The following is a 27,979-nucleotide window of genomic DNA, read 5'->3' as shown; positions in this document are numbered from 1 at the left end:
TTTTTTCCTGTAACATTTGTTTTTCATCTTAAAGTAGTTTAATTCTATATGTTTAGATTCATTTTAAATTTATTTAATTTTAAAGTAATTTCTCGCTTTCTATGATAAATATTATAAGTATTATTTGATTAGCAGAGAGTTAATAAATTAAATTTAAACATGGTTGAAAGTTGTCAAGAATTTTTCTTTATTTTTTCAAAATTTGACGTAATGAAATCTAATATAATAAATCATACACAAGAGTAATGTAATATTTATATATATTTTGCATATTTAATCGCCAAAAAATTTCTTTGTTTTAACTTTTATTATAAATAAAAAATTTCTAGTCCTGTTTTTCATTTTTTTCTCTCATTATTATTTATCTTCTACTAATTATTATATTTTACGTGTTTTTAAAAATATTTTTCTTAGTTTCAAATCAAAAATTATTTTCTGTATGTTTATCATCGGAGTTTTATGACAGATTTCATGACAATGAAGAATTGATTTAATTAAAAATTAATTAAAAAATATAGTTAACTTTTGAAAGTTACTTTTAATCAATACATGTTTGTATTTTTCCTTTCCTTCTCACTAGAATAGAAACAACAACATTAACTTAGTGCCTATAAACTGTTTTAAATGATAAATATCGACGCAAAGCAACTTGAGTGCATTTTCAGCATTCTTTCTCATTGGTTTGACGTTAACGGGCCAAATTAGACGATACATTCATCTCAGTAGGATTGTACTGTTTGCTTTTTTCTTTCTTTCCTCTTTTTAAGGAATCAGTACTTCAAATTTATTACAGGTATATTTAAAAATTAAAATTTAGTATTTGTCAACTGTGTTTATACAGTATTTTTAAACTACGCCTACTCTATCTTTTATGATGATTTGTTGATTTCAGGTTAAATCAATTCTTCATCGTTTAATATAGATTGTTGTCGTGGTATCTTATTGCGGATTAGTGTTACTAAAGACGAGTTCTAGTATAATCCAAGATTCGCATGAGTAACTTTTTTGGTCGGCGAAAAAGTTTTTATTCGTATTTAATCACCGCACGAGCATTTCTTTCAAGTAGAAACGTAGTCGTTTACCAATACAGAAAAATAAACAAAACGATTATTTCATGCATATATTCGTGCTTTATAGAATTGGCCTCAGGCCAGAATGACTATATAAGAGATTTTAGAGTTTTAGTGTTTGTATGAAAGACGACGTCTATTGGCTGGCTATTCTCCGCCTCTTTCTGTCTTGTGTGGAGAGAGTCTTGTGTATAGACGATACGTGATCGAAACTGTTATCGGGACATGTTTCGCCGCTATGTATTTCTTATACAGCATGATGAAGCAGTGGAACGTTTTTGATAAACAGACAATTAGAAAAGCTAAGGTTGGTTGTGTTTTTTATTTCATTAAGCTTCGTGTCAGAACTAAATGCTATTGGATTATGAGGTATGACGTCAGAATCAGATTCTTCTTATGTAAACAATTAATGCAGTATGAATGTTTAATGTGCCTTCACAAACAAAGGATATATTTTTAAATGTACGAATTTATTTCTATCAGAATGTCGTTTTTGAAAAACGAATTTAGTTAGACACAAGTAAATCGCCCGGTTTTACGCATAAATTTGAAATTATCGGATTAGTTACGATGCGTTAAATAATCCAATTAAATTATTTTAAAATTTAAAAAATAAATTGTTTTAAAATTTAAAATTTCTTAAATATTATTCTTAAAAGTATTAATTATAAATATTTTCGTGTTTTTTAAAAATATACCAAATAAAATTAATTCGTGATTATTGAATAAATTATTATTAAATTTCATTTATTATGAAGGGAAGCAATGTTTTTGTGAAGAAAAAAGAATAGTTTACATAAACAATAATAAAATTCTCATTAATTTAATAATTATTTAATTATCTAAAAATGAATTTCTAGAATTCAAATTATTAAATTTGTTCATAATAACAACAGCATACAGTATTTAACTATAAATTCTATTTGTTATTATTAGAAACAATTTTAGTAATTTAAATTTCTATATTCTTCATTCTATAGAATTTTCTACAGAAGTTTTTGAAATTCCTGTTAATTTAATATACAGATGGAGTTGAATATCTGCTAACTTTAGATGTTGAATATAATATGTCAAATTTATTTACATTATAGATTTATAAGAACTTAACTGAATTTTGTATACAAATGAAATTTTCTAGAAATTTAAATACTAAAATAAAGTTGAAGTTGATTTATAGCAATAACAGATAGAATTTATAGTTAATAACATTCTTATTAATTATAATTTATTATTTCATGTAAAATGTCCTTTGTATCACATATTTATTTCTGACATTTGAAGCAAGAATGTAAAAAAAAATCATGTTTTATATTGTAATAAATGAAGTTAATTACTAAAATGTTATCAAAACGATTTATTTTATATCTTTTAATTTATATTAATTTATGAATTGTGTATAAAATGTAAACAAATATCTTCTGTTTATTTATTTATATATTTGAGGAAATGAATTATAGATATTTAAGATTGTAATGAAATATTTACAATAATAATTAAAATCATTTTCTTTAATTAAATTGTTTTAAAATGTCAATTTGAAGAGATTTTAAATTGATTAAAAATTTTAATTTATAGTTTATTTTTAATTAAATAAGATTTACTAAATACTTTTCTAAAGGTTTGCTTTTATAATCAATATGAATTATTTAATACACAGTTATAAAGTTTATTTATTTAAATATTTCAGTTAAATTTTATATATATATATATAAATTTATATTAAAAAATTATTGTAATTAATTTATGATAACATATTAATATTAAAAGTATATATTTTTTATTTATAATTACTAGATAATACAATATTAATATAATTTGTTTTTCTTTATTCAGCTTTATGATAGGATAAACACTCGTTCCTATAGTCCTGTAAAGTGCCCTCCATCTGATGCTTTGACTAGAGCAAAAGAAGTAAGAATCTGATATCATTGTTAAATTACTAATGAATGCATTATTTTTATATGTTTACTTTTTATTTCTGAAATCCTTAAATATATCGTAATTAATAACTGCTTAATTCTAAACAATTCTCTTAATCAAAATATTATACTGTATAATAAATTGTATGTTATTTAATTAATTGTTAGTACTGCTATATTATTATTATTATAGAATTATAAAACAAAAAAAAATATAATTACTGTATTACCTAAATTTAATTTCATGAATGTTACCTTTGGCAAACTTGCCAATTGAGAAGAATATTAAAGAAGTTGTGAAACATGAACATTGAACATTCAGCATTGCCTTCCTGTAAGATAAACAACTTCCAACAACTTAACACTGTGTTGAATAATAACAATCCACGAAACGGCCAGTCACCACCTGAAGCAGACCTCGGTGGAGGTCGAAAGTACTTGTGCGTGCCTTCCTGTAAGTCTAGAAGTTTTACAACGGCATTTGGAAAGTCAGTGGAATCATGCTCGACGTTCCAAACACCATTGTCAAACTTCTAGGCTTACAGGAAGGCGGTGCTGAATGTCCAACATTTACGTTTTCAAGTTGAAAACTTTGGTCGCAACCTCTCTACTAGAAATGAAATACAATACCTAAACATTCGTGAAGATTGAGATTAAACATTTTATTATTATTTGTAGATACTTGCTTTTATATATATATATAAAAGACTGTTAAAGTTAAATTCAATAATTACACATAAAATTTGAAAATGCAGTAATAAACTTAAAATTTATTGATAAAAGTAATTTTTTTTCCCATTTATAGAATAAGACTTTCTAGTTCAAATAGGATACATATCTAAAAACTGTATCTCCTTAATTCTAAGACACGTTATTAATCAGTGACATCTTACAATGTCAGTCCAAAAAGTCCAAAACAATAATCAGAAATCTTCATGAGTGGAATGATGTGTAATATAATAAGTAAATGTTTCTAGGTAAACTGGTCAGCAGTCACGTCAGTTTAAATGTATTTTAATTTGCTGGTAATTGCACTTTTAATTTAAAGTAAGTTTTAACATTTAAATGTTTTTAAGATGACATTACAATGCAGCATCTAAAACAAAGTTATTATATATACAGAAGAGCATGGAAATAAAGCTGTCAACTATTACTTATTTAATGGTATTTTTATTGTTTTTTTTTATAACTTGACATTTAACAAAAGTTAATAAAATTGATTAATTAAGTTTTTGTTTTCATAATAAAATATCTTAATTTTTGATTTCAAACCTTATGGTGGATTTTAGAATTGGGGAAATACAGTATATATTTTTAAAAAGCTATATTCTATTTAGATTGGGAAAGCCTTTAATCATTCAAAAGACAAAAGTATTTTTTTTATGAGTAAAATTTGTTTGTTACTGTATCATTAGTTTTTGTATGTCATTATTGTTGCATATTATTAGCTAGATATATATAGTTTTTTCTTGTTTTGATAAGAAGCTTTCTATCATTATTGCACTTTTATTATCCTCAATTGAAAGCTAATTGAATTATGAATACTATGTAGTGTACAACTTGATATTAATGCCTTCTTGCAATTAGAATATTATTCAAATAAAAGTATTGAGATATGAATCTTTTATATCTTTTATGGACATAGATTATAGCAATATTACAAGTACAGTTGTCCCTTGATAATCCGACAGGTATGGGACCAAAGGTGTGTCAGATTACCAAAAGTGTCCGGATTACTGAAAATAATTACATATTTCGCATTTGTTTTGCTAGCAGTAACTTACAATATTCTCTACTCCAACTGTTCGAACAGAACTGCTCACATAAAACACACGAAATGTGTGTCATCGAGTAAGAATTGGATGGGGAGATTCACATCGCGACATGCTTCTGTGCAAGCAGACACGTAACGGGGATGGGCACCTTGACGGGAGGTGCGTCGGACTACTGAGCATGTCGGATTAAAAAACGTCGGACTACAGAGGGACAACTGTAATATTCACTTCTCAGTAATATTTTTTGTCTTTCAATTCTCTATAACATGAATAACATTAAATATGATTATATTGAATATAAACATACACAAATATATTTAGATATTTTCAGAATTTTAATAAATTTATTTAATCAATCCTATTCATAAACTAGAAAAAACTAAAAAAATTGTCTTCATATCTTGTACATGTCAACATCTCAGGAACACAACAGTCTTTATGTGAGGAGTCAACCTTTTATTTGAGGCTACTTGTCCATCTTGATATGCAAAAATGTTAAAAAAATTTCCAGGTGAAGGCACAATTCCAATAAAAATACAGATAGCCCCCGTATAACACGTGAGTCATGTTCCAAAAAATTGCCATGTTATGCAAATCCGTGTTATTCGAAACAAAGAACTAGTGCGAAAAGGGAAGTTAGGTTCCAAAAATTAGAAAACATGCTATTAAATACTTATTTAAATAGGATTTATTATTCATTTTTTTTCATAGGTGAAATACTTATTATTTAAGTAAATATTTTACCAGAGGATTATTCATCCTATATGATGATCTCAGCATGAGCATCATCAACTGGTAACAGTTTTTGGCTGCGTTCCTTAATAGCAGTCGCTCTACAACGGGAGTGCGCTGCTGTTTGTAGGCATTTAGGAACAACGGTGAAAGAAAGATGGCAGCGTCCGCACTATCGATAGTATCGTGATGGGGAAATCTATAATTCTAAAATGAGCTTTTAGAGGCAAAACAAGGGTCCCAATTGTAAAATTTAACCATTAAATGGATTATTGTTGAAAGAGCATTCAAAGTAGCCACGAAAACAATTAGAATGCTCGCGCAGACTTACGCGGAAGTATAAAAGAACGCACTTTTTATTACATTTTATGTTGTACGAGGGTTTTACCCAATTTCCGACCCGTGTCAGAGTGAATCTGTGCTATAAAAGCATCGTGTTATACGGGGAATGTTCCCAATTCTCAAACCATGTTAGAGTGAATCTGTTCTATAGAAGTGCCGTGTTATACAGGTAACCCCTGTATAACACGATACTAAATATAATATTACATTTATTAATATTATATATTATAAGGTTGACTCTACCCATAAAGACTGTTGTTCCTGAGGTTTCAACAAGGATAAGATTTAATGACAATATTTTAGTTTCTTCTATCATCTATTTTAAATATTTATAACTGTCCTGGCCATTACATTTGTTAAAATTTATTTAAATTTAAGGTTTATACACACATCTCACTACAAAGAACATATTGAATTTATTTAAGTTTGATATATTAAGTTTTAACTTGAGATGTAAAATTTTTTAGATTATTAATTTAAAAATTTTTATTTTTATTTTATGATCTTTCACTGTAAAGCTATCACTGGAGTTTTTAGATTAAACAAAAAAGCAGAAGACTCTTTTATCAGAAATAAAGTTATTTTAAAAATTTTAATTTGAGAAATGTTTCTCAACAAAATAACAGATAATTTTTGGCGTCATACCTTGAAAGTTAATTTGATTTGTAATAAAAATATACATTAGTCAATTTTTTAAAACAAAATTTTAATGAGAGTTTGGGCAGTTATTTTGGAACCTGATTACAATGCTACATAATTGAAATCAGATTCCATAAAATACCATGTTGATACAATTATTTATATTTTATGGAAAAACTTTATGGTTTAATAATAAAATGTTTATTCATGAATAAGGATTAGATTTGTATGCACATGCATGTTGTTTTTCCTTAAATGCTATAATGTTGAAACCTCAATATAAACACAATTGAAGCCAAGTGCATCAAATTAAGATTGTATATATTTTATATACATTTTTAAAAACACATATAAAATATACATTTATAAACTAATGTTGAATTGCTAAGAAAGAATGTACAGCAGTTTGGATCCTAACATTTAAAACAAATAGAAAGTAAAGCTGTAATATACCTTACACTAACAAATGAACCTCTTAGCAAATACTGGAGGAAATATAATTTATCACACAATAAATCTTTGTAGCTCCAGTGATACGTGTTTACAAAACAGCAAACGTTTTTGACCCTATCCAGGTCTTCATCAGGCTACGGTTATGAGGAATTTGAATGCGTGTGAAATGGAACAAGAAACCGAAATGAATGTGATTCAAAATTTAGAAAAGCAAAGCTAAGATTAAAAATAGAACATTTTTAATCTTAGCTTTGGTTGAAAACTTTCGCTGTTTTGTAAACATGTATCACTGGAGTTACAAAGGTTTTTTGTGTGATGAATTATACCTTATACTGTAGATGATAAATGAAATCTTAAGAGTTGTGTCTGTGAGGAACTTTGCCAAATTGCTGAATCTTAAATATTACACCATGAGAGTTAAAATTATCAATATTTATTCAAAAAAATTATACATATAAAGTAAGGATGATTTCACATATTATAGTGGTTTAGAGAGTAACATTTTCTATATCGAAAACAAGACATACTAGAGTAAAATTCTATGATTTTTAAGATATTTTTCCAATTACCTGAAATATTCAAAAAAAAAAAAAAAAAAATAAGATATTTTTCCAATTACCTGAAATATTCAAAAAAAAAAAAAAAAAACTTAAGATTCCAGGAGAAACCCTACACACACACACACTCTTTCTATTGCATTGCCTGATAAAGTTATTTTATTATACTAGTAAAGATCACTTTATATGTTTTCTGCTTTCCAAGGAAACATTTTTGCCACTTTGATGTTTGTAAATGCTGTTTTTATGTAAATTAAAATATTTTCACATACATTGCAGGCTTGTAGCTGAATGTATAAAAGTTCTGATATTAGATGTTGTTGATATCTATAGTATATTTTCCAGACATCTATATTTCTTTATATATAACAACTATATAACATCTATATAAGTGATGACATCTATACATTAAATTTTACAATGTTTACTGTTTGTAGCCGTTGTCATAAATTTTTTTTATAAAACCACTTAAAGTGGATATACCAGGCAATGTGCCTAATATGTATTTGGTAAAAAAAAATCAATGTTACAAATGCAATATTACATTTTGATCATTAAACATTTGTTTAATTTTGAATTATGTCAGTATTTGAAATGCTTAAATGCCTACAGTCATTATGATCATTATATGATTATATAGCATTTAAAAAGTATTTGTTTAATATTGATAAATTGTGTATATTATATATAACATAACCTATGATGATCTCAGCATGAGCATCATCAAGAATTTTCTACAGAAGTTTTTGAAATTCCTGTTAATTTAATATACAGATGGAGTTGAATATCTGCTAACTTTAGATGTTGAATATAATATGTCAAATTTATTTACATTATAGATTTATAAGAACTTAACTGAATTTTGTATACAAATGAAATTTTCTAGAAATTTAAATACTAAAATAAAGTTGAAGTTGATTTATAGCAATAACAGATAGAATTTATAGNATAACATAACCTAATTTATTTAGTATAATCTTTAAAAAATAAAATATATTTTGGAAATTAGATTTAATTTATAGACATTTCGTTATGAAAGCAGATATTGGAAGAAGTTGGTAAATTGCAATGAAAGCTTAAAGATAATATTTCTTTGTTTCACATAATTTGTTGCACATAACTAAATCTTTATTTAGCTATAAGCATAATATTACTACTAATTTCTTATTTAGTTGAAAATAGATAACATTTAGATTTTGTCAGAATTCAATGACCACTACTTACTAAGATCATATACATAACACGTTTTAATATCCAGCAAAATTGTTCTTATTTTATATAAAGTTTCTGGCCTAGTTAATAGGCAGTCTTCAGGTTTGAGTTCTAAATTATTATGATAGCTATAATTTAATTTAAAATATATCTAAATTATTAAACTATTCTGTTCTATCATCTATAACAGAAATTCCATCATGTACAAATTAATATTTAATAACGGTAAGATCAAAGTAAAGAGATTTTGTGTACCAGGCATATATTGCATCCTGAATAAAAATGATATTGGTTTGTTTCAAAAGTTTATAGCAATTTTTAGAGAAATAAAAGAAACTGTTTTAAAACTAAAAATATACTTTTATTCTATTACGTATGCGCCATTGTTTTTAATGACGTGTTGCCATCTACAGGGGAACTTCATGATACTCTCTTCGTAGAACTTTCCAGTTTTTCCCGTGAAAAACTGATCCATATGGTTTTTGCAACCTTCCAAAGTATCAAAGTTTTTATCATTAAGGGAATTCTGCAGAAAACAGAATAAATGGTGGTCTGACGGGGCAAGGTTGGATGAGTATGGAGGATGGGGTAAAACTTTCCAACCTAGTTCCAATAATTTTTGGTGTGTTCGTAAAGATGTGTGCTGTCTGTCATTATCTTGATGAAACACAATGCCTTTTCTATTGGCCACTTCTAGACAGTTTCTTTAATTGCCATGTTCAGTTTATCCAATTGGTAGCACTTATCAGAATCAATTGTTTGATTCTGTGGAAGCAGCTCATAGTACAGGATTCCTTTCCAATCCCACCAGATGGTGAACATGATCTTCTTTGGATGAAGACTGGCCTTTGGAGTTTTAATGGTAGTTCATCTTTCTTACCTAATGATTGTTTTTGGCTGATGTTGTTATAAACAATCCACTTTTCATCACCTGTCACTAAACACTTCAGAAAAGGGTCATTTTCATTTAGTTTTTTAAGAGAATTACAAATGGAGATGCAGTCTAGTTAGTTCTTTTCCATTAAGTTGTGAGGCATTCAATTGTAATGATTCATGTATCTTCTTTAGATGTTGAAATGCAGTACTGCTTGATGACTTCACTATGTCTGCAATCTCTCGAGTTGTGTAATGAGGGTTTTCATCCAATAATGTTTTATCTGGTCCTCTTCAATAACGGAAGATCTTCCTGAGCAGGGAACATCTTCAAGGTTGAAATTACCTGTTTTAATTTAGCAAACTACTTTCCAGCAGTTGATTCTGTTACAGCACTCCCACCATAAACATCACATATTTATTTTGCTGTTTGTACAGCATTTTTTCCTTTATGATAAAATAAAAAGAAACAGATGTCGAAAATGCACGTTGTTTGCATCCATTTTCACACTAAGACAATTAAAATGATATTTGAATAATCTTAATGGGTTTTTTTTTATAATGGATGCATCTCAAGGCCAATTATGCTACCTGGACCTCTGGTCCAATCTCATTTTCCAGTATATATAACATTATATTACAACCATCAACAATTATTACAGTGCCAGCTGGAGATGCATCCACTACCCACGTCCTGTAAACATCTCCTAAGGCACTCAACCAGCCACTGCAAACCCAGGCAAGGCGTATATATATATATATATATAAACAAACAAACAACAACTTGACTTTAACCAGCAAAATTTAATAGCATCAATACACAAATCCTCCTAATACACAAACTTCTCTGTAAAATTTTGGAAATTTTCGACAAAAAGCACAAGAGTTATTAAGCTTCAAAGAGAGTGAACAAAATCATGCCCCTCACATACAATTTTACATACATATGGAAAAAAGCTCAAATTTTTTGCATTTTTCAACGTTTCAAAGTTGCGAGTACAAAAATGTAAAAATCTGGGTGGGTCAGATTTTGACCAATTGTTGTTATACTCAACTAATGTTATACAGTCCTTTCAACAATAATAGAGCCTACAAACTCTATTATTTTTCGTGTAACTTTGATGAAATTTTCTAGTACATTTGATAGCAAAATATCAACAATTATTGCATAAGTTTGGAGAAAAATGATTAATAAAGAAAAGAGTTAGATATTATTATCAAAAATAGGATATCTAACATTAATAGAACATGTATTGATTGGAATTAAGTACAAAGAAAGTAATGATTTGAATCTGTGAAATTTGCAAAAAATATGATCAACAAGTGAAAAGAATGGTTTAGTAAATTGCATAATACCTTACCGTTAAAAATGGAGCAGAGAAGGACCTAACTGTAGAGAAGAATCAAAATTGATGTATTTCACCAGGAAGGGAGTAAAGTAGCTTGGATTGCTAAAAATTTGCGAAGACCTCATGCAACAATCCAAAGTATTTTAATAATAAGGAACAAAGAACAGGAAAATGAAACAGTGGGTATAAGAGTTCAACAACACCTAGAGAACGATGTGCAATTGTTTGATGTGCACTGCAAGGAAACACATTTGTTCAAAAAATCAAAAATGAATTAAAACTAAACTGCAGTAAGTCAGTAAATCAGTAAAACAGTTCACAATGTTTTGAGATTAACAGAGAATGTTTCTTTCATCAAAATAAAGACAGGCAACCAGCTCAAGGAAAACACAAACAACTTCAATTACAGTTTGTCAGAAACAACTTTGAAAGAGAAGGATGACAAAAAGTAACTTTCTTGGATAAAAAAAAGTTGAATTTTGATGGAGCTGATAGTTTTAAGTATTATTGGACAGACAAAAGACTAAATCAAAAGCAGTACTGAAAGAGAGTAGCTGGTGGTGGTACACTCATAATTTTGAACAAATGTGTTTCCTTGCAGTGCACATCGAACAATTGCACATCATTCTCTAGGTGTTGTTGAACTCTTACACCCACTGTTTCATTTTCCTGTTCATTGTTCCTTATTATTGGAATACTTTGGATTGTTGCATGAGGTCTTTGCAAATTTTTAGCAATCCAAGTTACTTTACTCCCTTCCTGGTGAAATACATCAATTTTGATTCTTCTCTACAGTTCTCTACACTCATAATTTGGGTGGAGATTGTGTAGAATGGAAAGACAGATCTAGTATTTATTGAAAGTTGAAACAACTCTCAAACATCAGGATCTTTTCTGAAGGCAAACTTATGGATAGAAAATTGCTGGACAGATCTTTGAATTCCTGCAGGACAATGCAAGCTTCCATGTATCGAAATCAATGTTATCTTTTTTTCCAGAGCAAGAATGTCTGACTTTTGGACTGGCTACTCCTCAGTGCAGATTTAAACCAAATTTAAAATCATTGGGTGACTTGGTTTTCCAAATGTACAACAGTGGAAAGCAATACAAGACCATCACTGAACTAAAGGCTGTTCTCATTGAAGCATGGAAAAATATTCCACAAGAATGACTGTAATTTTTGATTAATTCAATGTCTAATTGTATTTTTCAGCTTGTTTCCAAAAAATGGCAGCAAAATCAGCTACTAATTTTAACTTAAAGATATCATAAATCATGATGTTTTATTAATGTTGGACATTCTATTTTTGCTAATAGTATCTAGCTCTTTTGTTTATTAATCATTTTTCTTCAAACTTGTGCAATAATTGTTGATATCTTATTATAAAATGTACTAGAAAATTTCAGTGAAGTTACATGAAAATAATAGAGAGTTTCTAGTCAATCCATTGTGTTTCTATTATTGTTGGAAGGACTGTATGTAACAGAGCTGGGAAAGTAAAGACTGGCTACATGAATACAAGTCTATCAACAAAGGCCTCATCAACACTGAACTTGGTAAATATGTTTTAGGAAAAGGCTATACCCCATGTTGGAATGATGTCACCCTACATAAAAACATACGTGATCCTAAACAGGTTTTGTTTGGGAAACCTTAATGATAATGCAGCCTATGAATAAGACCATGTTACATCCTCTGGATTTCTAGTTAATCTTACATGATTTGCTCTGTTAATTTTGTTATGTATTTTTATCTATTTTATTTTAATTCTTAGAGCCTTTTTAAAAAGAAATTCCAATTGGTTTTGAAGTAATTCTATTCAACATATGAGAACTTTATACATTTTAACACGTCATTATTGTTCCAAAGCTAACTTCCTGATGTTGACATTTTTGAACATGTCAGTCAAAAATATTCAAATATTAGTTATTTGTTTATTAAAGTGGATGATTTAACACTAAATTCTGCAGTTAATTTATCTTTTTAATATATGTAATGGTGTTTGCTATAGTGAAGTGGTGTTACCAACTTTGTTTGTCATTTGCTAATTTTTGTAATCCATTGATTAATATAAATTTGACAGTGTGTCACTTTGACTATAAATTATTACATCTGGTAATTCTGTCTGCACTGTATGGTAAAGGGTTAATATCTCTATAAGAACTAACAGATTGATCTGCAGTTGGTAAATTCAATATTCAGAAAATCAACAATAAATGTGTAAATTCACAAGGGACTGTTGTATTGCATAATAGTTTTATAAATATTTTTACATACATTTATTAAGATATTAAATATAGCTTTTATAAAAATCTTTTCTTGTAAATTTTTAGATCATGGAGAGTCTTCAAGATTGTCCTCCAGATTTGGCTCCCGAGATTGAAGAATTAAAAACTATATTGTGTGAACCTCATTTTCGAGTATGTTCATATATTTTTTATATTCTTAAAAAGATAAATAAAACCATTAGTGATAAGCATAAAATTTGCTGAAAAGAACAGATCATACAAGGAACTAAGATTATCAGCACAAAACCTTTCTCACTAATTTCTAGCCGTATTAACAGGAGTACAAATGTTTTCGGCCTTCTTAATAGGCCTTCCTCGGGTACACTGTGGAGCGTCGGTTAGAAGAAGTTTAAACGCTGCCAATGTTTACCCAGGTATCGTCTTACCAGTGACGCCATCGTCGATGATAGGTATAGACGATATCGAGGGCGAAGAATACATACTTTTGGTAAAGAAGGGAGGTGTGCAGATAGGATACTTGCTAAAGTTGGGGGAAAAAATAACATACTTTTGGTAAAGAAGGGAGGTGTGCAGATAGGATACTTGCTAAAGTTGGGAAAAATTTTTTTTAAAATAAGCGCGCTACGTACAGGAGATGCACAATCACTACAGGGGGTTAGTGGGGAGTGATGTCATAGTTGAGGTTGTAAATATTCAACGATACAGTAAGAAGAGGCATGCGAATGCCCGTGGATGGGAAGGGGGTTACTATTGGAAGGCAGAATGAGAAATAAACGCGACAAGTAAAAAAGAGCGCTAACGGTTGCACACGGTGAGGGTGGGATGGTCTATTTATTTCAAGGAGTTGTCGAAGAATGATTTCCAAGCAGAGGAGAGCGAGTCCGCATCTCTGCTGTTGATACAACCGTCTTTGAGGGATTGCTTAAATATTTCAATTGTCTCGACTGTTCTTAGCTTGGTGCGGTCGTGCATAGGAATAGTAATCCTTGCCTCCTTCCATTTGGTCATTATACCAAGTTCGCTTGCAAAATGGGCAAGGGTGGAAGTGAATTTTTTGTTGTATGCATTGTACTTGTGCTCAGTTATCCTCCATTTAAGTGATCTATTGGTTGAGCCAATGTATGCTAGCTTCTTGCACAGGTTAGATCTGCTGTCCTCTAATGGGACGGTGTAGACTCCTGGTATCCTGGCTTTGCTGCATTTGTCCTTGGTATTAGCTAGAAGTTTATAAATCGTAGGGTTGCGTCTGTATGCGAGAGTAGCATTGACCTTTTTTTGTTATGAATTTAAAGGCCTGGTTCATTCTAGGGTCAAAATCGACAGTAATGCGCTTACCTTGTTGCTTTAGAGATTTGGAATTGACATATTCGGTTGTTAAGCATCTATGAATTTTTTGCACAAGCTTATCAATAGACTTACTGCTGAAACCGTGGGCTGTGGCGAGGCGCTTGATGCGTTGGATTTCTAGTAGCATGTCATTAATGCTAGAGCAATGGGTAAAAGCTCTGTGGATAAGAGCCCTGAAAGCGGACATTTTGTAAGTAAAGGGGTCATTCAAGGTTGCAGGGATAAAGAAAGATTGAAGATTAGGCTTATGGAACACACTTGTAGTTATGCAGCCATGATTCAAGAAGATATTGAGGTCCAGGAAATGGGTCATCATGTCATCCTGCTGGTCTAACTTAAGCTTAAGTCCAAAAGGGTTGTTGTTCACAATCTGAGGAACGGTGTTCAGATCCGGCTTGGACTTCCAAATGATAAGAATGTCATCAATATAGCGCGTATAGAGAACGATTTCCGCGTTGAAGGACTGTAACACTTGGTTATCTAGTTTTCTTACAATTAATTTGCAGAGGTCTCCCGAGAGGGGGCTACCCATAGGTACTCCCCTTTCTTGAAGATAGATTCGTTGGTTGAAAGTGAAGAATGAGGTGTAGCACATAAGATGGGCAAGCTCCAACACCTGCTTGTGGTATCTGGGTGGAGAGGCTTGGAAAAGGAAATCTCTAAGGGCACAGAAGCATGGTTCCAATTTAATGGAAGGATACATAGCTTCAAAGTCTAGGGCTGTCCTGATCCTTCAGAGCGATATTCTGCAATTTAGTGACGAGTTCCCGCATGTTCGAAACGGTGTAACTATAATCTTTCAAATGGCCTTTAAGGAGCTCATGTAGACCCTTCTCAATAGGTAGGGTTGGAGATCTTGATTTGTGAACAATCGGCCAGATTTGCCTGCCTGGTTTATGGGTTTTAGTATAGCCGAATAGCCGCGGTATCTCGGGTGATTGCATGGTCATGTTCTTTAGTTGCAGGTGTTTAGCTAATGCTGAGTTGGTGAATCTGGAAACCCTATTCTGGTGCTTGTCTAAATATCCTTCATCTATTGTTCGGCATTCTGTAAAACTGATGTATTCCTCAAGCAACTTAGTGTATGTATGTTTCTTCATAAGAACAACGTTTCTGCTTTTGGAAGGCCTGTTAAGAAGGCCGAAAACGTTTGTACTCCTGTTAATACGGCTAGAAATTAGTGAGAAAGGTTTTGTGCTGATAATCTTAGAAATAGTTCTAGCTACATATGCATAGTAGTGCATACAAGGAACATATCATAATTGATTATTTTAACTTCATTATACAAAGAAATGCATTTTGAACCTCTTGCCACTCTTCAGTTTTTTATTACATATCTTTGACTATTTCTTAAAATTATGTTAGTGACAACTGAATGAATCAGCTTTATATTCATAAGCTGCTAAATATTGATAAAATTAAATTAACATAAGGCTATGATGAAATATATTTTTGATATATTTTTTTTTATAAATAAGCTGTTTCTTTATCAGTTTTATTCAATTTTGTAATTATTCAATCTTATAATATAATCGAGATGGGCTGATGATAATAATAATAAGTGCAGAACCCAAACAGTTAGGAGTTGAAAGTTGAAATTTGGTACACAGTTAGGGTACTTCATGAGAATGCACACTAAGAAGGATTTTTGGAAATTTCTCTCTCTCTGTGGGGGAGAGGCTTAAGGATTACCCTAAGAATGCAGCTTCTACTGTACTATTTTAGATGTGGTTTTTTGCGGGAAATCGAACATTATTAGACCCATCTAAAAATTCTCTAATTAGTCTCAGAAGAGGCGGTCTTAATTCTTGCACCCAGTGAAAACAGGTAAAATTGTTTATAATCTAATAATCTTAATCTTTGCTATTGTTACTTTTTGCCTGAGCAACATCAGGCTCATCTTCTAGTTTCACATAATTATATAATAATAATCAATGACAGTTTGAAAATGAATGAATAATGATTTTTAATTTACATATAATTATACTTATACTAATTACTTTCTTACAATTGTTATCTTATTAACAAAAGTTTTAGTGAAACAAGTAAATATATCAAATATTTTATATTTAAAAAGTGTCGTGTAAAGAATTATATAAAATTTATGGAAATGACCAATTACACGTGAAACAAAAAAAATAAACTTAACATAAATAAATAAATATTAACTATGTGTATGAAATATATTATATCACCAATAAAAATGCAATTACTTATTGACCTTATTCTCATCAAAATTTGAAAAATTAAAGAATTTGTATTTTACTATTTACATATTTGTATCTGATATATATTCCAAAAAAATCTAATGAGAAATTAATTTTTCTTTTTGTTTTTATATTGTCTACTTGGACTTTGTTATAAATAGGACTTATTATGCTGGTTTAGTTTCTGATTAGCAAAGAGAGGGGATCTTAGTCAAAAGTCAAAACAAAATATTTTAAAAATATCAGGTGAAAATAAAAATAATGGTATTTTGTTTTGTCTAAGACTTCCTCTCTTTGCTAATCAGAAAATACACCAGTATAATAAGTCCTATTTATAAACATGGTTCAAGTAGTCAATATTTTTAGTTTTTGTTTCTATATTAAGGACATAGAAGTAAAAATAATTAAGAAATGAATGTTATTTAAATGTTTTAAATAATTGATTTTATCACATTCCTGCAATTTATTTATAACCATTGGGCAATAAATGAAAACATCACTGTTTTTGTCAGTTTATCTAATAGAAATAAGTTTGGTATATCATTCATGAGTGTTAAACTGGGTTCAGCATTTATTTCTGGTTAAGTGCTTCCAAGTAATGGGGTGACTGTAAAGTACTATATTATTTTTCCGACTTTCCAACGATTAACGACACGACTGTGTGCCGGAAATAGCCGTTCCCTAACGGGTACTTTACGCGGATTCGCGTTAGTGTGCCAGGCCTGGACTTTTAGCATGCACCGAAATTAAATAACGACCAAGTTTGTCAATAACAAAATCAACTATTTAATTAATAATTCTAATAATAACTATATACAATATTTAGTAAAATCAAATAACAAATTTATTCAATGAAACTCAACAAGAATCAACCCGACAAAACTCAAATCAATCTAGTTTCTAACTTAAATCTATTCCCCTTTGGAATTCGACAAAATTCAAAGACTTAACTTATATACAATAATTCTTATGAATTAAAGATCCTAATCGTCACCTCAATATACTAGGAACCTATTTCCTCAACTCTCAAGACTTTCTCTATTCGTCGATCCACAAATCGAATAACTTCAAAATCGCCTTGGAACTATTTGATCCTATCGGACACCTCTCTCGTTCACTGCTACGAAGCTCACCAAAGCTCGTTGCTATCAGGAGTTCACCTCAGGCATCTTCACTTGACGTTCTGTTTTTATACTGTGAGGTGACGTCACAATTCTGAATGAGATCACTCCCCTCATTTACATACTTATTCGCTAACAATAAATTTTTTTCTATTTGTCTGGCAGCCTATTTTTCCGACAATTCTCGCTAAACTTTTACATTATTCTTTTTACAATTTTCGGGATGTTTTATTCTTTTAAGGTTTAGCGAATTTAAGTTGTGTTTGTGGGGTCTTCTCCCCCTTTTCTCGGTGCGGACTTACTTTTTTCCGCTCGGAACGCAAGTGTGCGTGAGTTTTTTCTACAGCGCTTTTCTCTCATTGGTGAGTTGGTTTCTCTTCTATTTTTAAGTTCCTAAGGTAAATGGTGAGGAAACTTTCGTCCTAACAAAACATAAGCCCCAAACAAAAATAGAATAATAAGCAAAATAAAAGTAAATAAAAATAATGCTTGGACTTGGTTCCTTACATGACTACAAATTAACCTGAAATTGAGTAGCCTAGATCAGTTGTTCCCAAACTGTGTTCCATGTCCCAAAGGATCTGTAAGAAAAAGGTTTGGGAAATATTGAATTAGAGGATAATTTTTTCCAAATGAGATCATTTGAGTGAGTTTGAAATGTTTCTGCCGTAATCAGGTTATATTATGGGAGACACATGAAATGCAATAAAAATATGTGGTAGGCTTACTGTTTAAAGAAATAGTATCTAAATGCAACTTTCAGCAAACAACAAGTAACAAATTTACTGGTCAAATATTTTCAGCTACAATTTTTTGGCCCTCATCAGGAATTAATACAAAAAACAGTTCTATTATTCGAACATTGCTGTGTTCCAATTTCTAAACATTAGAAAAGATATTTGATTGAGCAGCGACACACCATATACAGTAATACCCCGAACTTATGCGATAGGTGGGACCGAGCGATAACCGCGTAAGTCAAATTTGCGTAAGTTGGGGTATAATTTCGCAATTTGTGTAAAATCCAAATCGGATGTATGTAAGCTAATAAATGTTCTCATTAATCTTATCTCGCCTTTTGGTTCGTTCACGGTTACAAGAAATCACCACATAGAGTCTCTCAAGTCTCCGTAGATATAACAATCACAGAAATAAATAACACAAAATAAATTGTAGCTATGTGTCGATTCCGCGCGACACATCCGAACATGTAAGCTGAACAATGGTGTGGGGGGAGTGAGTAATCAAGAGTTGCGTGGTGCTCAAACAAAAGATGAATCGACGAGATTTGAAAATTGCGTAACTCCGGGTTCGTGTAAGTCGAGGTATTACTGTACATCATAAATAAAATAAGCAATTTTTTTACAAGGTATAATGTTACAAATGAAATTATTAATATTAAATTTTCTGGCAATCTAAATAATATTTCCAGGCTTGTGGTACTGAAATATAATCTGAGTTGATGCAATTTTTATTCTTGTCAGCTATTGATATCTATATTTATAATGCTACTAATGATCATATATTATGTCAGTCAAAGACCCTATGTAAAAGGGTAGCCTCGTCCCAACATGGGAAAACCCTCGGTTTAGTGGCATAACAGGCCAGAGCAGTGTTAAAATTCTCCATTGCTATATCGTATTTATGGTTGTGTAATCTGACCTGTAGGGACCTATAAGTGGATCTGATGTATGTCAGTCACCTGTTAAACCGTACATCCTGTAATGGGATATGGTACACACCCAATGCTCTGGCATCCTTTGTGTTTTCTTTTGCAATAGACAAAACGTGGAAAATATTGGGTTTCCTCCTATTAGTTAAGCATAGATTTGAATCCTTGGCATAGTAGTAATCTTAGCAATAGATAGCAATCTTATTGTAAATGTACTGTAGGGATGGTTCATAGCATAGAACTACACGATTACCTTCTGCTTCGTTAACATTCGTAGTGGTGGTAGATAACTTAGCTTGATATGTGGAAGCTAGTGTGTTGATTAACGAACAGTTATACCCATGTGTGGAAGCAATATGTTTAACATGCTTTAGTTAATTGTTGGTATTAGACATCTCAGTACAATGTGAGTACACTCTTGTGACTAGCGCACAGAAAGCAGGTAACTTAAAAGACCAAGGGTCAGCTGAGTTAACACAGGTATAAAGAAGGGGAATGTATGTAGGTTTGCAGTAAATTATGGTGTTTATCTTTCTATTTGCAATCTGAATCTACTGGCCAGAATTGTCAGTATGGGCTAACTTTTTTACATAAGTGACTAAAAGTTTTGTGATCAATACAGGGTCCTGTGCAAAATTGATGTGTTCAATAGATTAAATGATTCCAGACCAGTTGAGTACTTTTCTGCTGAATGCCCTCTGCAGAAGTATTACTTTGGAATGTGTGGAGTGTGATGTCATATTTATTAGCAGACTTAATTTATGCTACCTTTCATAGCTACAACTGATCAAAAACAGTTGTACTCATATAACAATTGAAGTGTGTGCATGTGTTACTTAAGCATATGAAGGAGTATAGTGTAGTATTAACTCACTCACTCAAAAACAGTTATTAGGAACTAAAAACATATATATATATATAAAACTACTAAACTTTAAAAATGAATTTAATTTACTTTACTACTAGTATTTAGTTTTTGGTTTATTGTCCATGGGAATTAAAATGAGACTTTGGCATTAAATTGGTTTATTGCTCATGGACTATAAGGCTGTGTATACATTAGGCGTTTTCAAACGTGCGCTTTGGTAACACACGTTTTAAANTCAAATCAATCTAGTTTCTAACTTAAATCTATTCCCCTTTGGAATTCGACAAATTTCAAAGACTTAACTTATATACAATAATTCTTATGAATTAAAGATCCTAATCGTCACCTCAATATACTAGGAACCTATTTTCTCAACTCTCAAGACTTTCTCTATTCGTCGATCCACAAATCGAATAACTTCAAAATTGCCTTGGAACTATTTGATCCTATCGGACACCTCTTTCGTTCACTGCTACGAAGCTCACCAAGCTCGTTGCTATCTGGAGTTCACCTCAGGCATCTTCACTTGACGTTCGGTTTTATACTGTGAGGTGACGTCACAATTCTGAATGAGATCACTCCCCTCATTTACATACTTATTCGCTAACAATAAATTTTTTTCTATTTGTCTGGCAGCCTATTTTTCCGACAATTCTCGCTAAACTTTTACATTATTCTTTTTACAATTTTCGGGATGTTTTATTCTTTTAAGGTTTAGCGAATTTAAGTTGTGTTTGTGGGGTCTTCTCCCCCTTTTCTCGGTGCGGACTTACTTTTTTCCGCTCGGAACGCAAGTGTGCGTGAGTTTTTTCTACAGCGCTTTTCTCTCATTGGTGAGTTGGTTTCTCTTCTATTTTTAAGTTCCTAAGGTAAATGGTGAGGAAACTTTCGTCCTAACAAAACATAAGCCCCAAACAAAAATAGAATAATAAGCAAAATAAAAGTAAATAAAAATAATGCTTGGACTTGGTTCCTTACATGACTACAAATTAACCTGAAATTGAGTAGCCTAGATCAGTTGTTCCCAAACTGTGTTCCATGTCCCAAAGGATCTGCAAGAAAAAGGTTTGGGAAATATTGAATTAGAGGATAATTTTTTCCAAATGAGATCATTTGAGTGAGTTTGAAATGTTTCTGCCGTAATCAGGTTATATTATGGGAGACACATGAAATGCAATAAAAATATGTGGTAGGCTTACTGTTTAAAGAAATAGTATCTAAATGCAACTTTCAGCAAACAACAAGTAACAAATTTACTGGTCAAATATTTTCAGCTACAATTTTTTGGCCCTCATCAGGAATTAATACAAAAAACAGTTCTATTATTCGAACATTGCTGTGTTCCAATTTCTAAACATTAGAAAAGATATTTGATTGAGCAGCGACACACCATATACAGTAATACCCCGAACTTATGCGATAGGTGGGACCGAGCGATAACCGCGTAAGTCAAATTTGCGTAAGTTGGGGTATAATTTCGCAATTTGTGTAAAATCCAAATCGGATGTATGTAAGCTAATAAATGTTCTCATTAATCTTATCTCGCCTTTTGGTTCGTTCACGGTTACAAGAAATCACCACATAGAGTCTCTCAAGTCTCCGTAGATATAACAAACACAGAAATAAATAACACAAAATAAATTGTAGCTATGTGTCGATTCCGCTCAACACGTCCGAACATGTAAGCTGAACAATGGTGTGGGGGGAGTGAGTAATCAAGAGTTGCGTGGTGCTCAAACAAAAGATGAATCGACGAGATTTGAAAATTGCGTAACTCCGGGTTCGTGTAAGTCGAGGTATTACTGTACATCATAAATAAAATAAGCAATTTTTTTACAAGGTATAATGTTACAAATGAAATTATTAATATTAAATTTTCTGGCAATCTAAATAATATTTCCAGGCTTGTGGTACTGAAATATAATCTGAGTTGATGCAATTTTTATTCTTGTCAGCTATTGATATCTATATTTATAATGCTACTAATGATCATATATTATGTCAGTCAAAGACCCTATGTAAAAGGGTAGCCTCGTCCCAACATGGGAAAACCCTCGGTTTAGTGGCATAACAGGCCAGAGCAGTGTTAAAATTCTCCATTGCTATATCGTATTTATGGTTGTGTAATCTGACCTGTAGGGACCTATAAGTGGATCTGATGTATGTCAGTCACCTGTTAAACCGTACATCCTGTAATGGGATATGGTACACACCCAATGCTCTGGCATCCTTTGTGTTTTCTTTTGCAATAGACAAAACGTGGAAAATATTGGGTTTCCTCCTATTAGTTAAGCATAGATTTGAATCCTTGGCATAGTAGTAATCTTAGCAATAGATAGCAATCTTATTGTAAATGTACTGTAGGGATGGTTCATAGCATAGAACTACACGATTACCTTCTGCTTCGTTAACATTCGTAGTGGTGGTAGATAACTTAGCTTGATATGTGGAAGCTAGTGTGTTGATTAACGAACAGTTATACCCATGTGTGGAAGCAATATGTTTAACATGCTTTAGTTAATTGTTGGTATTAGACATCTCAGTACAATGTGAGTACACTCTTGTGACTAGCGCACAGAAAGCAGGTAACTTAAAAGACCAAGGGTCAGCTGAGTTAACACAGGTATAAAGAAGGGGAATGTATGTAGGTTTGCAGTAAATTATGGTGTTTATCTTTCTATTTGCAATCTGAATCTACTGGCCAGAATTGTCAGTATGGGCTAACTTTTTTACATAAGTGACTAAAAGTTTTGTGATCAATACAGGGTCCTGTGCAAAATTGATGTGTTCAATAGATTAAATGATTCCAGACCAGTTGAGTACTTTTCTGCTGAATGCCCTCTGCAGAAGTATTACTTTGGAATGTGTGGAGTGTGATGTCATATTTATTAGCAGACTTAATTTATGCTACCTTTCATAGCTACAACTGATCAAAAACAGTTGTACTCATATAACAATTGAAGTGTGTGCATGTGTTACTTAAGCATATGAAGGAGTATAGTGTAGTATTAACTCACTCACTCAAAAACAGTTATTAGGAACTAAAAACATATATATATATATAAAACTACTAAACTTTAAAAATGAATTTAATTTACTTTACTACTAGTATTTAGTTTTGGTTTATTGTCCATGGGAATTAAAATGAGACTTTGGCATTAAATTGGTTTATTGCTCATGGACTATAAGGCTGTGTATACATTAGGCGTTTTCAAACGTGCGCTTTGGTAACACACGTTTTAAAGAACCAAGAGTTCCGCATAGGTATACACACTCAAATGCACGTTGATAGATTTTGGTTAGAACGCACGTTTTGCAGGCATCAGCCACGCGCTTTGAGATACATGTGCTGCCATATTGTTGTACATTCAATCGCGCGCTTTTGGGTAGAGTAGACACACATTGGCTGAAATGGAGAACGATCATTTTGATACTGATCTATTTATTGATGAAATCTAAAAGAGACCAGCCATCGTCAAATGCTTTTATAGATATTCTAAAAGAATTAAAAAACTTGGGTTCATATTGTCTTAGTTTTGAATACAACGTCACAAACATTCCATGCGTCAGTCTACCTTGTAATATTGGGTGCACCCAAAATTATCTTTGCCTCTACTATTGTCTTTTATAGTGATGATGGAGGAGGCACACACAAGCAATTACTTTCTTGTCCATTTCCAAACTGAGCAGTGCGAATCGTCGTCGAATGCCGAGCTAAATGCGCGGTGTGTATGCTGCTAATGCGCGTTTAACGCAATGCAAAATGCCTAATGTGTACACAGCCTAAAGCACAGGAATATGTAAGAGGAAATAATTAAGAAGCTGAATTTTTTGCAATTGATTTATTTCATTAATCATAAGTTTATTAAATAAAATATATTAATATATATTGTTTGTGTGTGCATGTGTATATGTACACACACTCTCTCTCTCTCTCTCTCTCTTGCAAGAATACTTACTTAGCACAAATTTTTGTCTAATTGTATATACATATATAAATAATTGGACAAAAAATTTGTGATAAATATATATATAGTAAAATTTCTCTAACTTGAAGCTCAAAGAGGCAGGAAAAAACTTCGAGTTACAGACGATTCAAGTTAGGGAACAATAGAGTAAAATTGCCAATTCTGAATATTTGTATTTTTACTTCTCTTGCATTATATAAAGAATCTTTGATTTTGTTATCATGTAATGCCTTTCAGCAAAATGTTCAATGTAACTAATGGAATGAACAGTTTTGCAGGTACGTCTTGTCATGATAAGGCAAGAGGACCTCTTGCTTTGGACTGGAACATTGTCTATAAATAGGTGTTGGGCAGTAGATATAACTGTCTGAAAATTTCATAGGAATCTGATACTTAGAATCACTTTGAATAGAATAAATATTAAAATTTGAGTCAGGTAAGTTGAAAATAACATAAATCAGTATCAGGACCATGAAAAACTTTGACTTGGAGAAAATTCAAGTTAAGAAATTCAAGTTGGAGACATTAAATCCCTTTGCTATCCATTGTGACCTACCAAGTACTTTGCTTTCTTTGAGTTAAAGAAATAATCGAGTTAGACATTTGAATTAGAGAAATTTTACTGTAGTTAGATAAAACTGCTATGTAAGACTAACAATAACGCTGTTCTGCATCAAAGTCTTCCTTTGAAAGAAAATGTGATATTTTTTTTTCATATAATTTAGTGTGTTGAATATGATTCTGAAGTCCAACATCTAACCACAGTTTTTTCTAGATATCACTTTTTTGCAGAAAAATGCCTCTTTTAGACAAACTTTCTGTTACTGTTGTTTGAATAAAATATGAAACAGGAGAACTATATAATATGCTAACAGGTCTTCAAGGAAGGTACAGTACACTAAATTCTGTTTTTTTTTTTTAATGCAAATAGGACAGTTGAGCAAGAACCAGTCACTACTTGGTTAAAAAAGTGGCTTGATTGCATAGCAAACATATTGATACAAGGTCAGAAAAATATTGCTTTTTCTGCTCTGATTGAGAAAACTCAAATCCTCTTTCCTCCTCTTCGTATCAAGCTTCAGCTTGATGATAAACCTTGTGATAGATATGGACAGAGAAGAAGAAGGCTTTGCTTACCTGAAGCAAAAGTTTGTCATCTGAGTGATGCAAAAGTAAAGGAGGGAATTTTTATTGGTCCCCAAGTAAGATAGCTTTTGAAGGATCTTAGTTTTAAGGAAAAACTTAACTTAGCAGAAAGGACAGTGTGGGACACATGTCCTATCTGCCAGAAAATGTGAGTAAGAATTTTTTGTTGAATGTACAAGCTAACAACTATAAGGGTATCATAGAGAAGTTGGTAACATTCTACCAAATACTGGGTTGCAATATGACATTCAAGATGCATTTCTTGCATTCCCATTTAGATATTTTCCTGCCAACTCAGGAGCTGTTTCTGATGAACATGAGAGAAGTTCCATCATACTCTTTCTCAAATGGAAAAGTAATACAGCAGAAGGTGAAATGAGAATATGTTAGCAGATTACTGCTGGATTCTACAGCAAGAGTTTTCAGAAGAAGAATAGAAGAATATAATAAAAAGAATACATGTTATTAAGTGTTTCAGTTTTTAAATGTATAAGTTAAGAAAAAGGGGATAATTAACATAAATTTATTTGTATCTAATTAGCCAATTAGCAATTTGTGTAGCCAACAAATATGACGTTGAAAAGAAAATGTTTTCTTTCAAAAACCTCATTTTTCTCAAAAGTACTGGGTGTTAGATTAATTCTGTTACTAGATTTGGATTCAGCACTATTGAACCTATAAAAAGAAAATTAGTGAAAATATTTGATGCGAACAGAAATAATTTATTTTGCAGAACAGTGTGATAGAATTCTGGATTTTAACATGTGATATGTAATCTGTATAATTATATGTTAATTGTATAATATTATCTTTACAAAGTATAGTTCAATTTGGAATTCTTTTGAATATACAAAGATATAAAAAAATTAATGGAAAAATCATTAGAAGAGTGAGAGAAAAATAAATACTCTTGAACTAAAATTATATCCAGTTTGTTTTTATAATATAGAAACATAACAGCACATCCAATTATTTTGTAATCATTTTCATAATTTATTTGATGGACATTATTAGGCCAGTTCTTTAATTTTTGTAATGTACATGTAAAACAGTAGCATTTTTCTCAAATGACCAGTCAGGTTCAATATATCATAACCTTTTGATATATGATTAGTCAGTTGAGATGGTGGTGATAATATTTTATTTAGACATTAAATGAAATTGAAGATCAGATCTTATTATTTGAATAAAAAAAATTATGAAAGATATCAAGAAAATAATACAGCAGATTTTTTTCAGAAAAAATATTTTTTTAATATGCATTTAATTTTGGATGTTTTTTTTTTTGAATTGATTGCTAATATTTTTTTCTGTTGATATTGGGTGCATTTTTTATCAATAACAATAAAAGAAACAACCAAAAAATTTTATTTTAACAATAGATTTAATTTTACATTAGTTAAAGAAAGAAAACTGCTATTAATATTTACACTAATTTTTTTATTTTCTCAAAAGAATAACCAAAATATTGAAATTTTATTTCAAATATAAATATATTTATTATTTTTAAAATTAGGCTTTACTTCAAGCACATGATGTTGTAGCACATGAAGTTTATGGTGAAGATGCCATTCGAGTAACACCACCACCCATTTTACCCTTTCTGAATGGTAATCAAGAAGGTGAAAGCATTGGTGAAACTGAAATGGAAAATGTAACTAGAGTTCGGCTTGTACAATTTCAGAAAAATACTGACGAACCAATGGTAAGTAAAATAAATTAACAGAAATTAGGTTTAATAGATTCTTAATACAGTGGTACCTCAGGATATGAATGCCCCAGGATACGAAATTTTCAGGATACGACATGAAATTCGAACATATTTTTGCTCCACGATACGAACAAAAATTCACCATACGACGTTACATTAGTTTGCCGCGCCATTTTTTATTCACTTCTGTTCATTGGTCTCAGTTTGCGTGTTTGCTNTTGTCATAGAAAAATTAATTTTGTGATCTGAAATAATTCCATTCGACAAATTTTTATTTGCAATTTTAAAAATTGTTATGTAATTTTAATTTATTCGATAGCAATTTACTCAAAAAATTAATTTTGTGATCTGAAATAATTCCATTCAACAAATTTTTATTTGCAATTTACTGAAGAAATTAATTTTGTGATCAGTATGGCCCAAACCACTACTACTCTTAGTCGTCAGTCCTTCAGGATGTTGAAAAACAAATTTGTTATTAAATTTAAGTTATGATCAACTGAAGTTTGATGCTTCATATGTTTGTGCCAAAGATATTAATGAACGAAAATATGAAAAACTTCGAGAAAACTATACAGTTTGATGAGTTGGAAGAAGAAGATATATTGAGTGTTAAAATAAAAAGTTATTAGAGTTATTCAAAAAATTTATAAAGGAATCGTTAGTTTGTTCGGGCATAGAGGATATGATTAACATCGATAGTTTAAATCTATCAATAAAAATTCTGATTGTTTTCGACGATTGTATTGCAGAAAAAGATCAATTTAA

The 27,979-nt window shown here is 30.9% G+C and overlaps 1 protein-coding gene across 1 annotated transcript; it reads left to right on the top strand.

The window, feature by feature from the left end:
* The first annotated feature begins 848 nt into the window (after positions 1-848).
* LOC111629943 (peripheral plasma membrane protein CASK-like) lies at positions 849-27,238 on the top strand. The gene is made up of 4 exons (XM_023373903.1): positions 849-1,377; positions 2,904-2,981; positions 13,256-13,342; positions 27,017-27,238. The coding sequence occupies exons 1-4, from the start codon at positions 1,309-1,311 to the stop codon at positions 27,221-27,223; spliced, it is 441 nt and encodes a 146-aa protein (XP_023229671.1). The 5' UTR covers positions 849-1,308; the 3' UTR covers positions 27,224-27,238.
* Positions 27,239-27,979: the final 741 nt, after the last annotated feature.

This window comes from Centruroides sculpturatus, unplaced genomic scaffold, assembly GCF_000671375.1.
Source record: "Centruroides sculpturatus isolate CEXI.00-Female unplaced genomic scaffold, Cexi_2.0 scaffold441, whole genome shotgun sequence".
NCBI classification, from domain to species: domain Eukaryota; kingdom Metazoa; phylum Arthropoda; class Arachnida; order Scorpiones; family Buthidae; genus Centruroides; species Centruroides sculpturatus.
The sequence above is the reverse complement of the archived record's forward strand: the minus strand, read 5'-3'. Positions and strand labels throughout refer to the sequence as shown.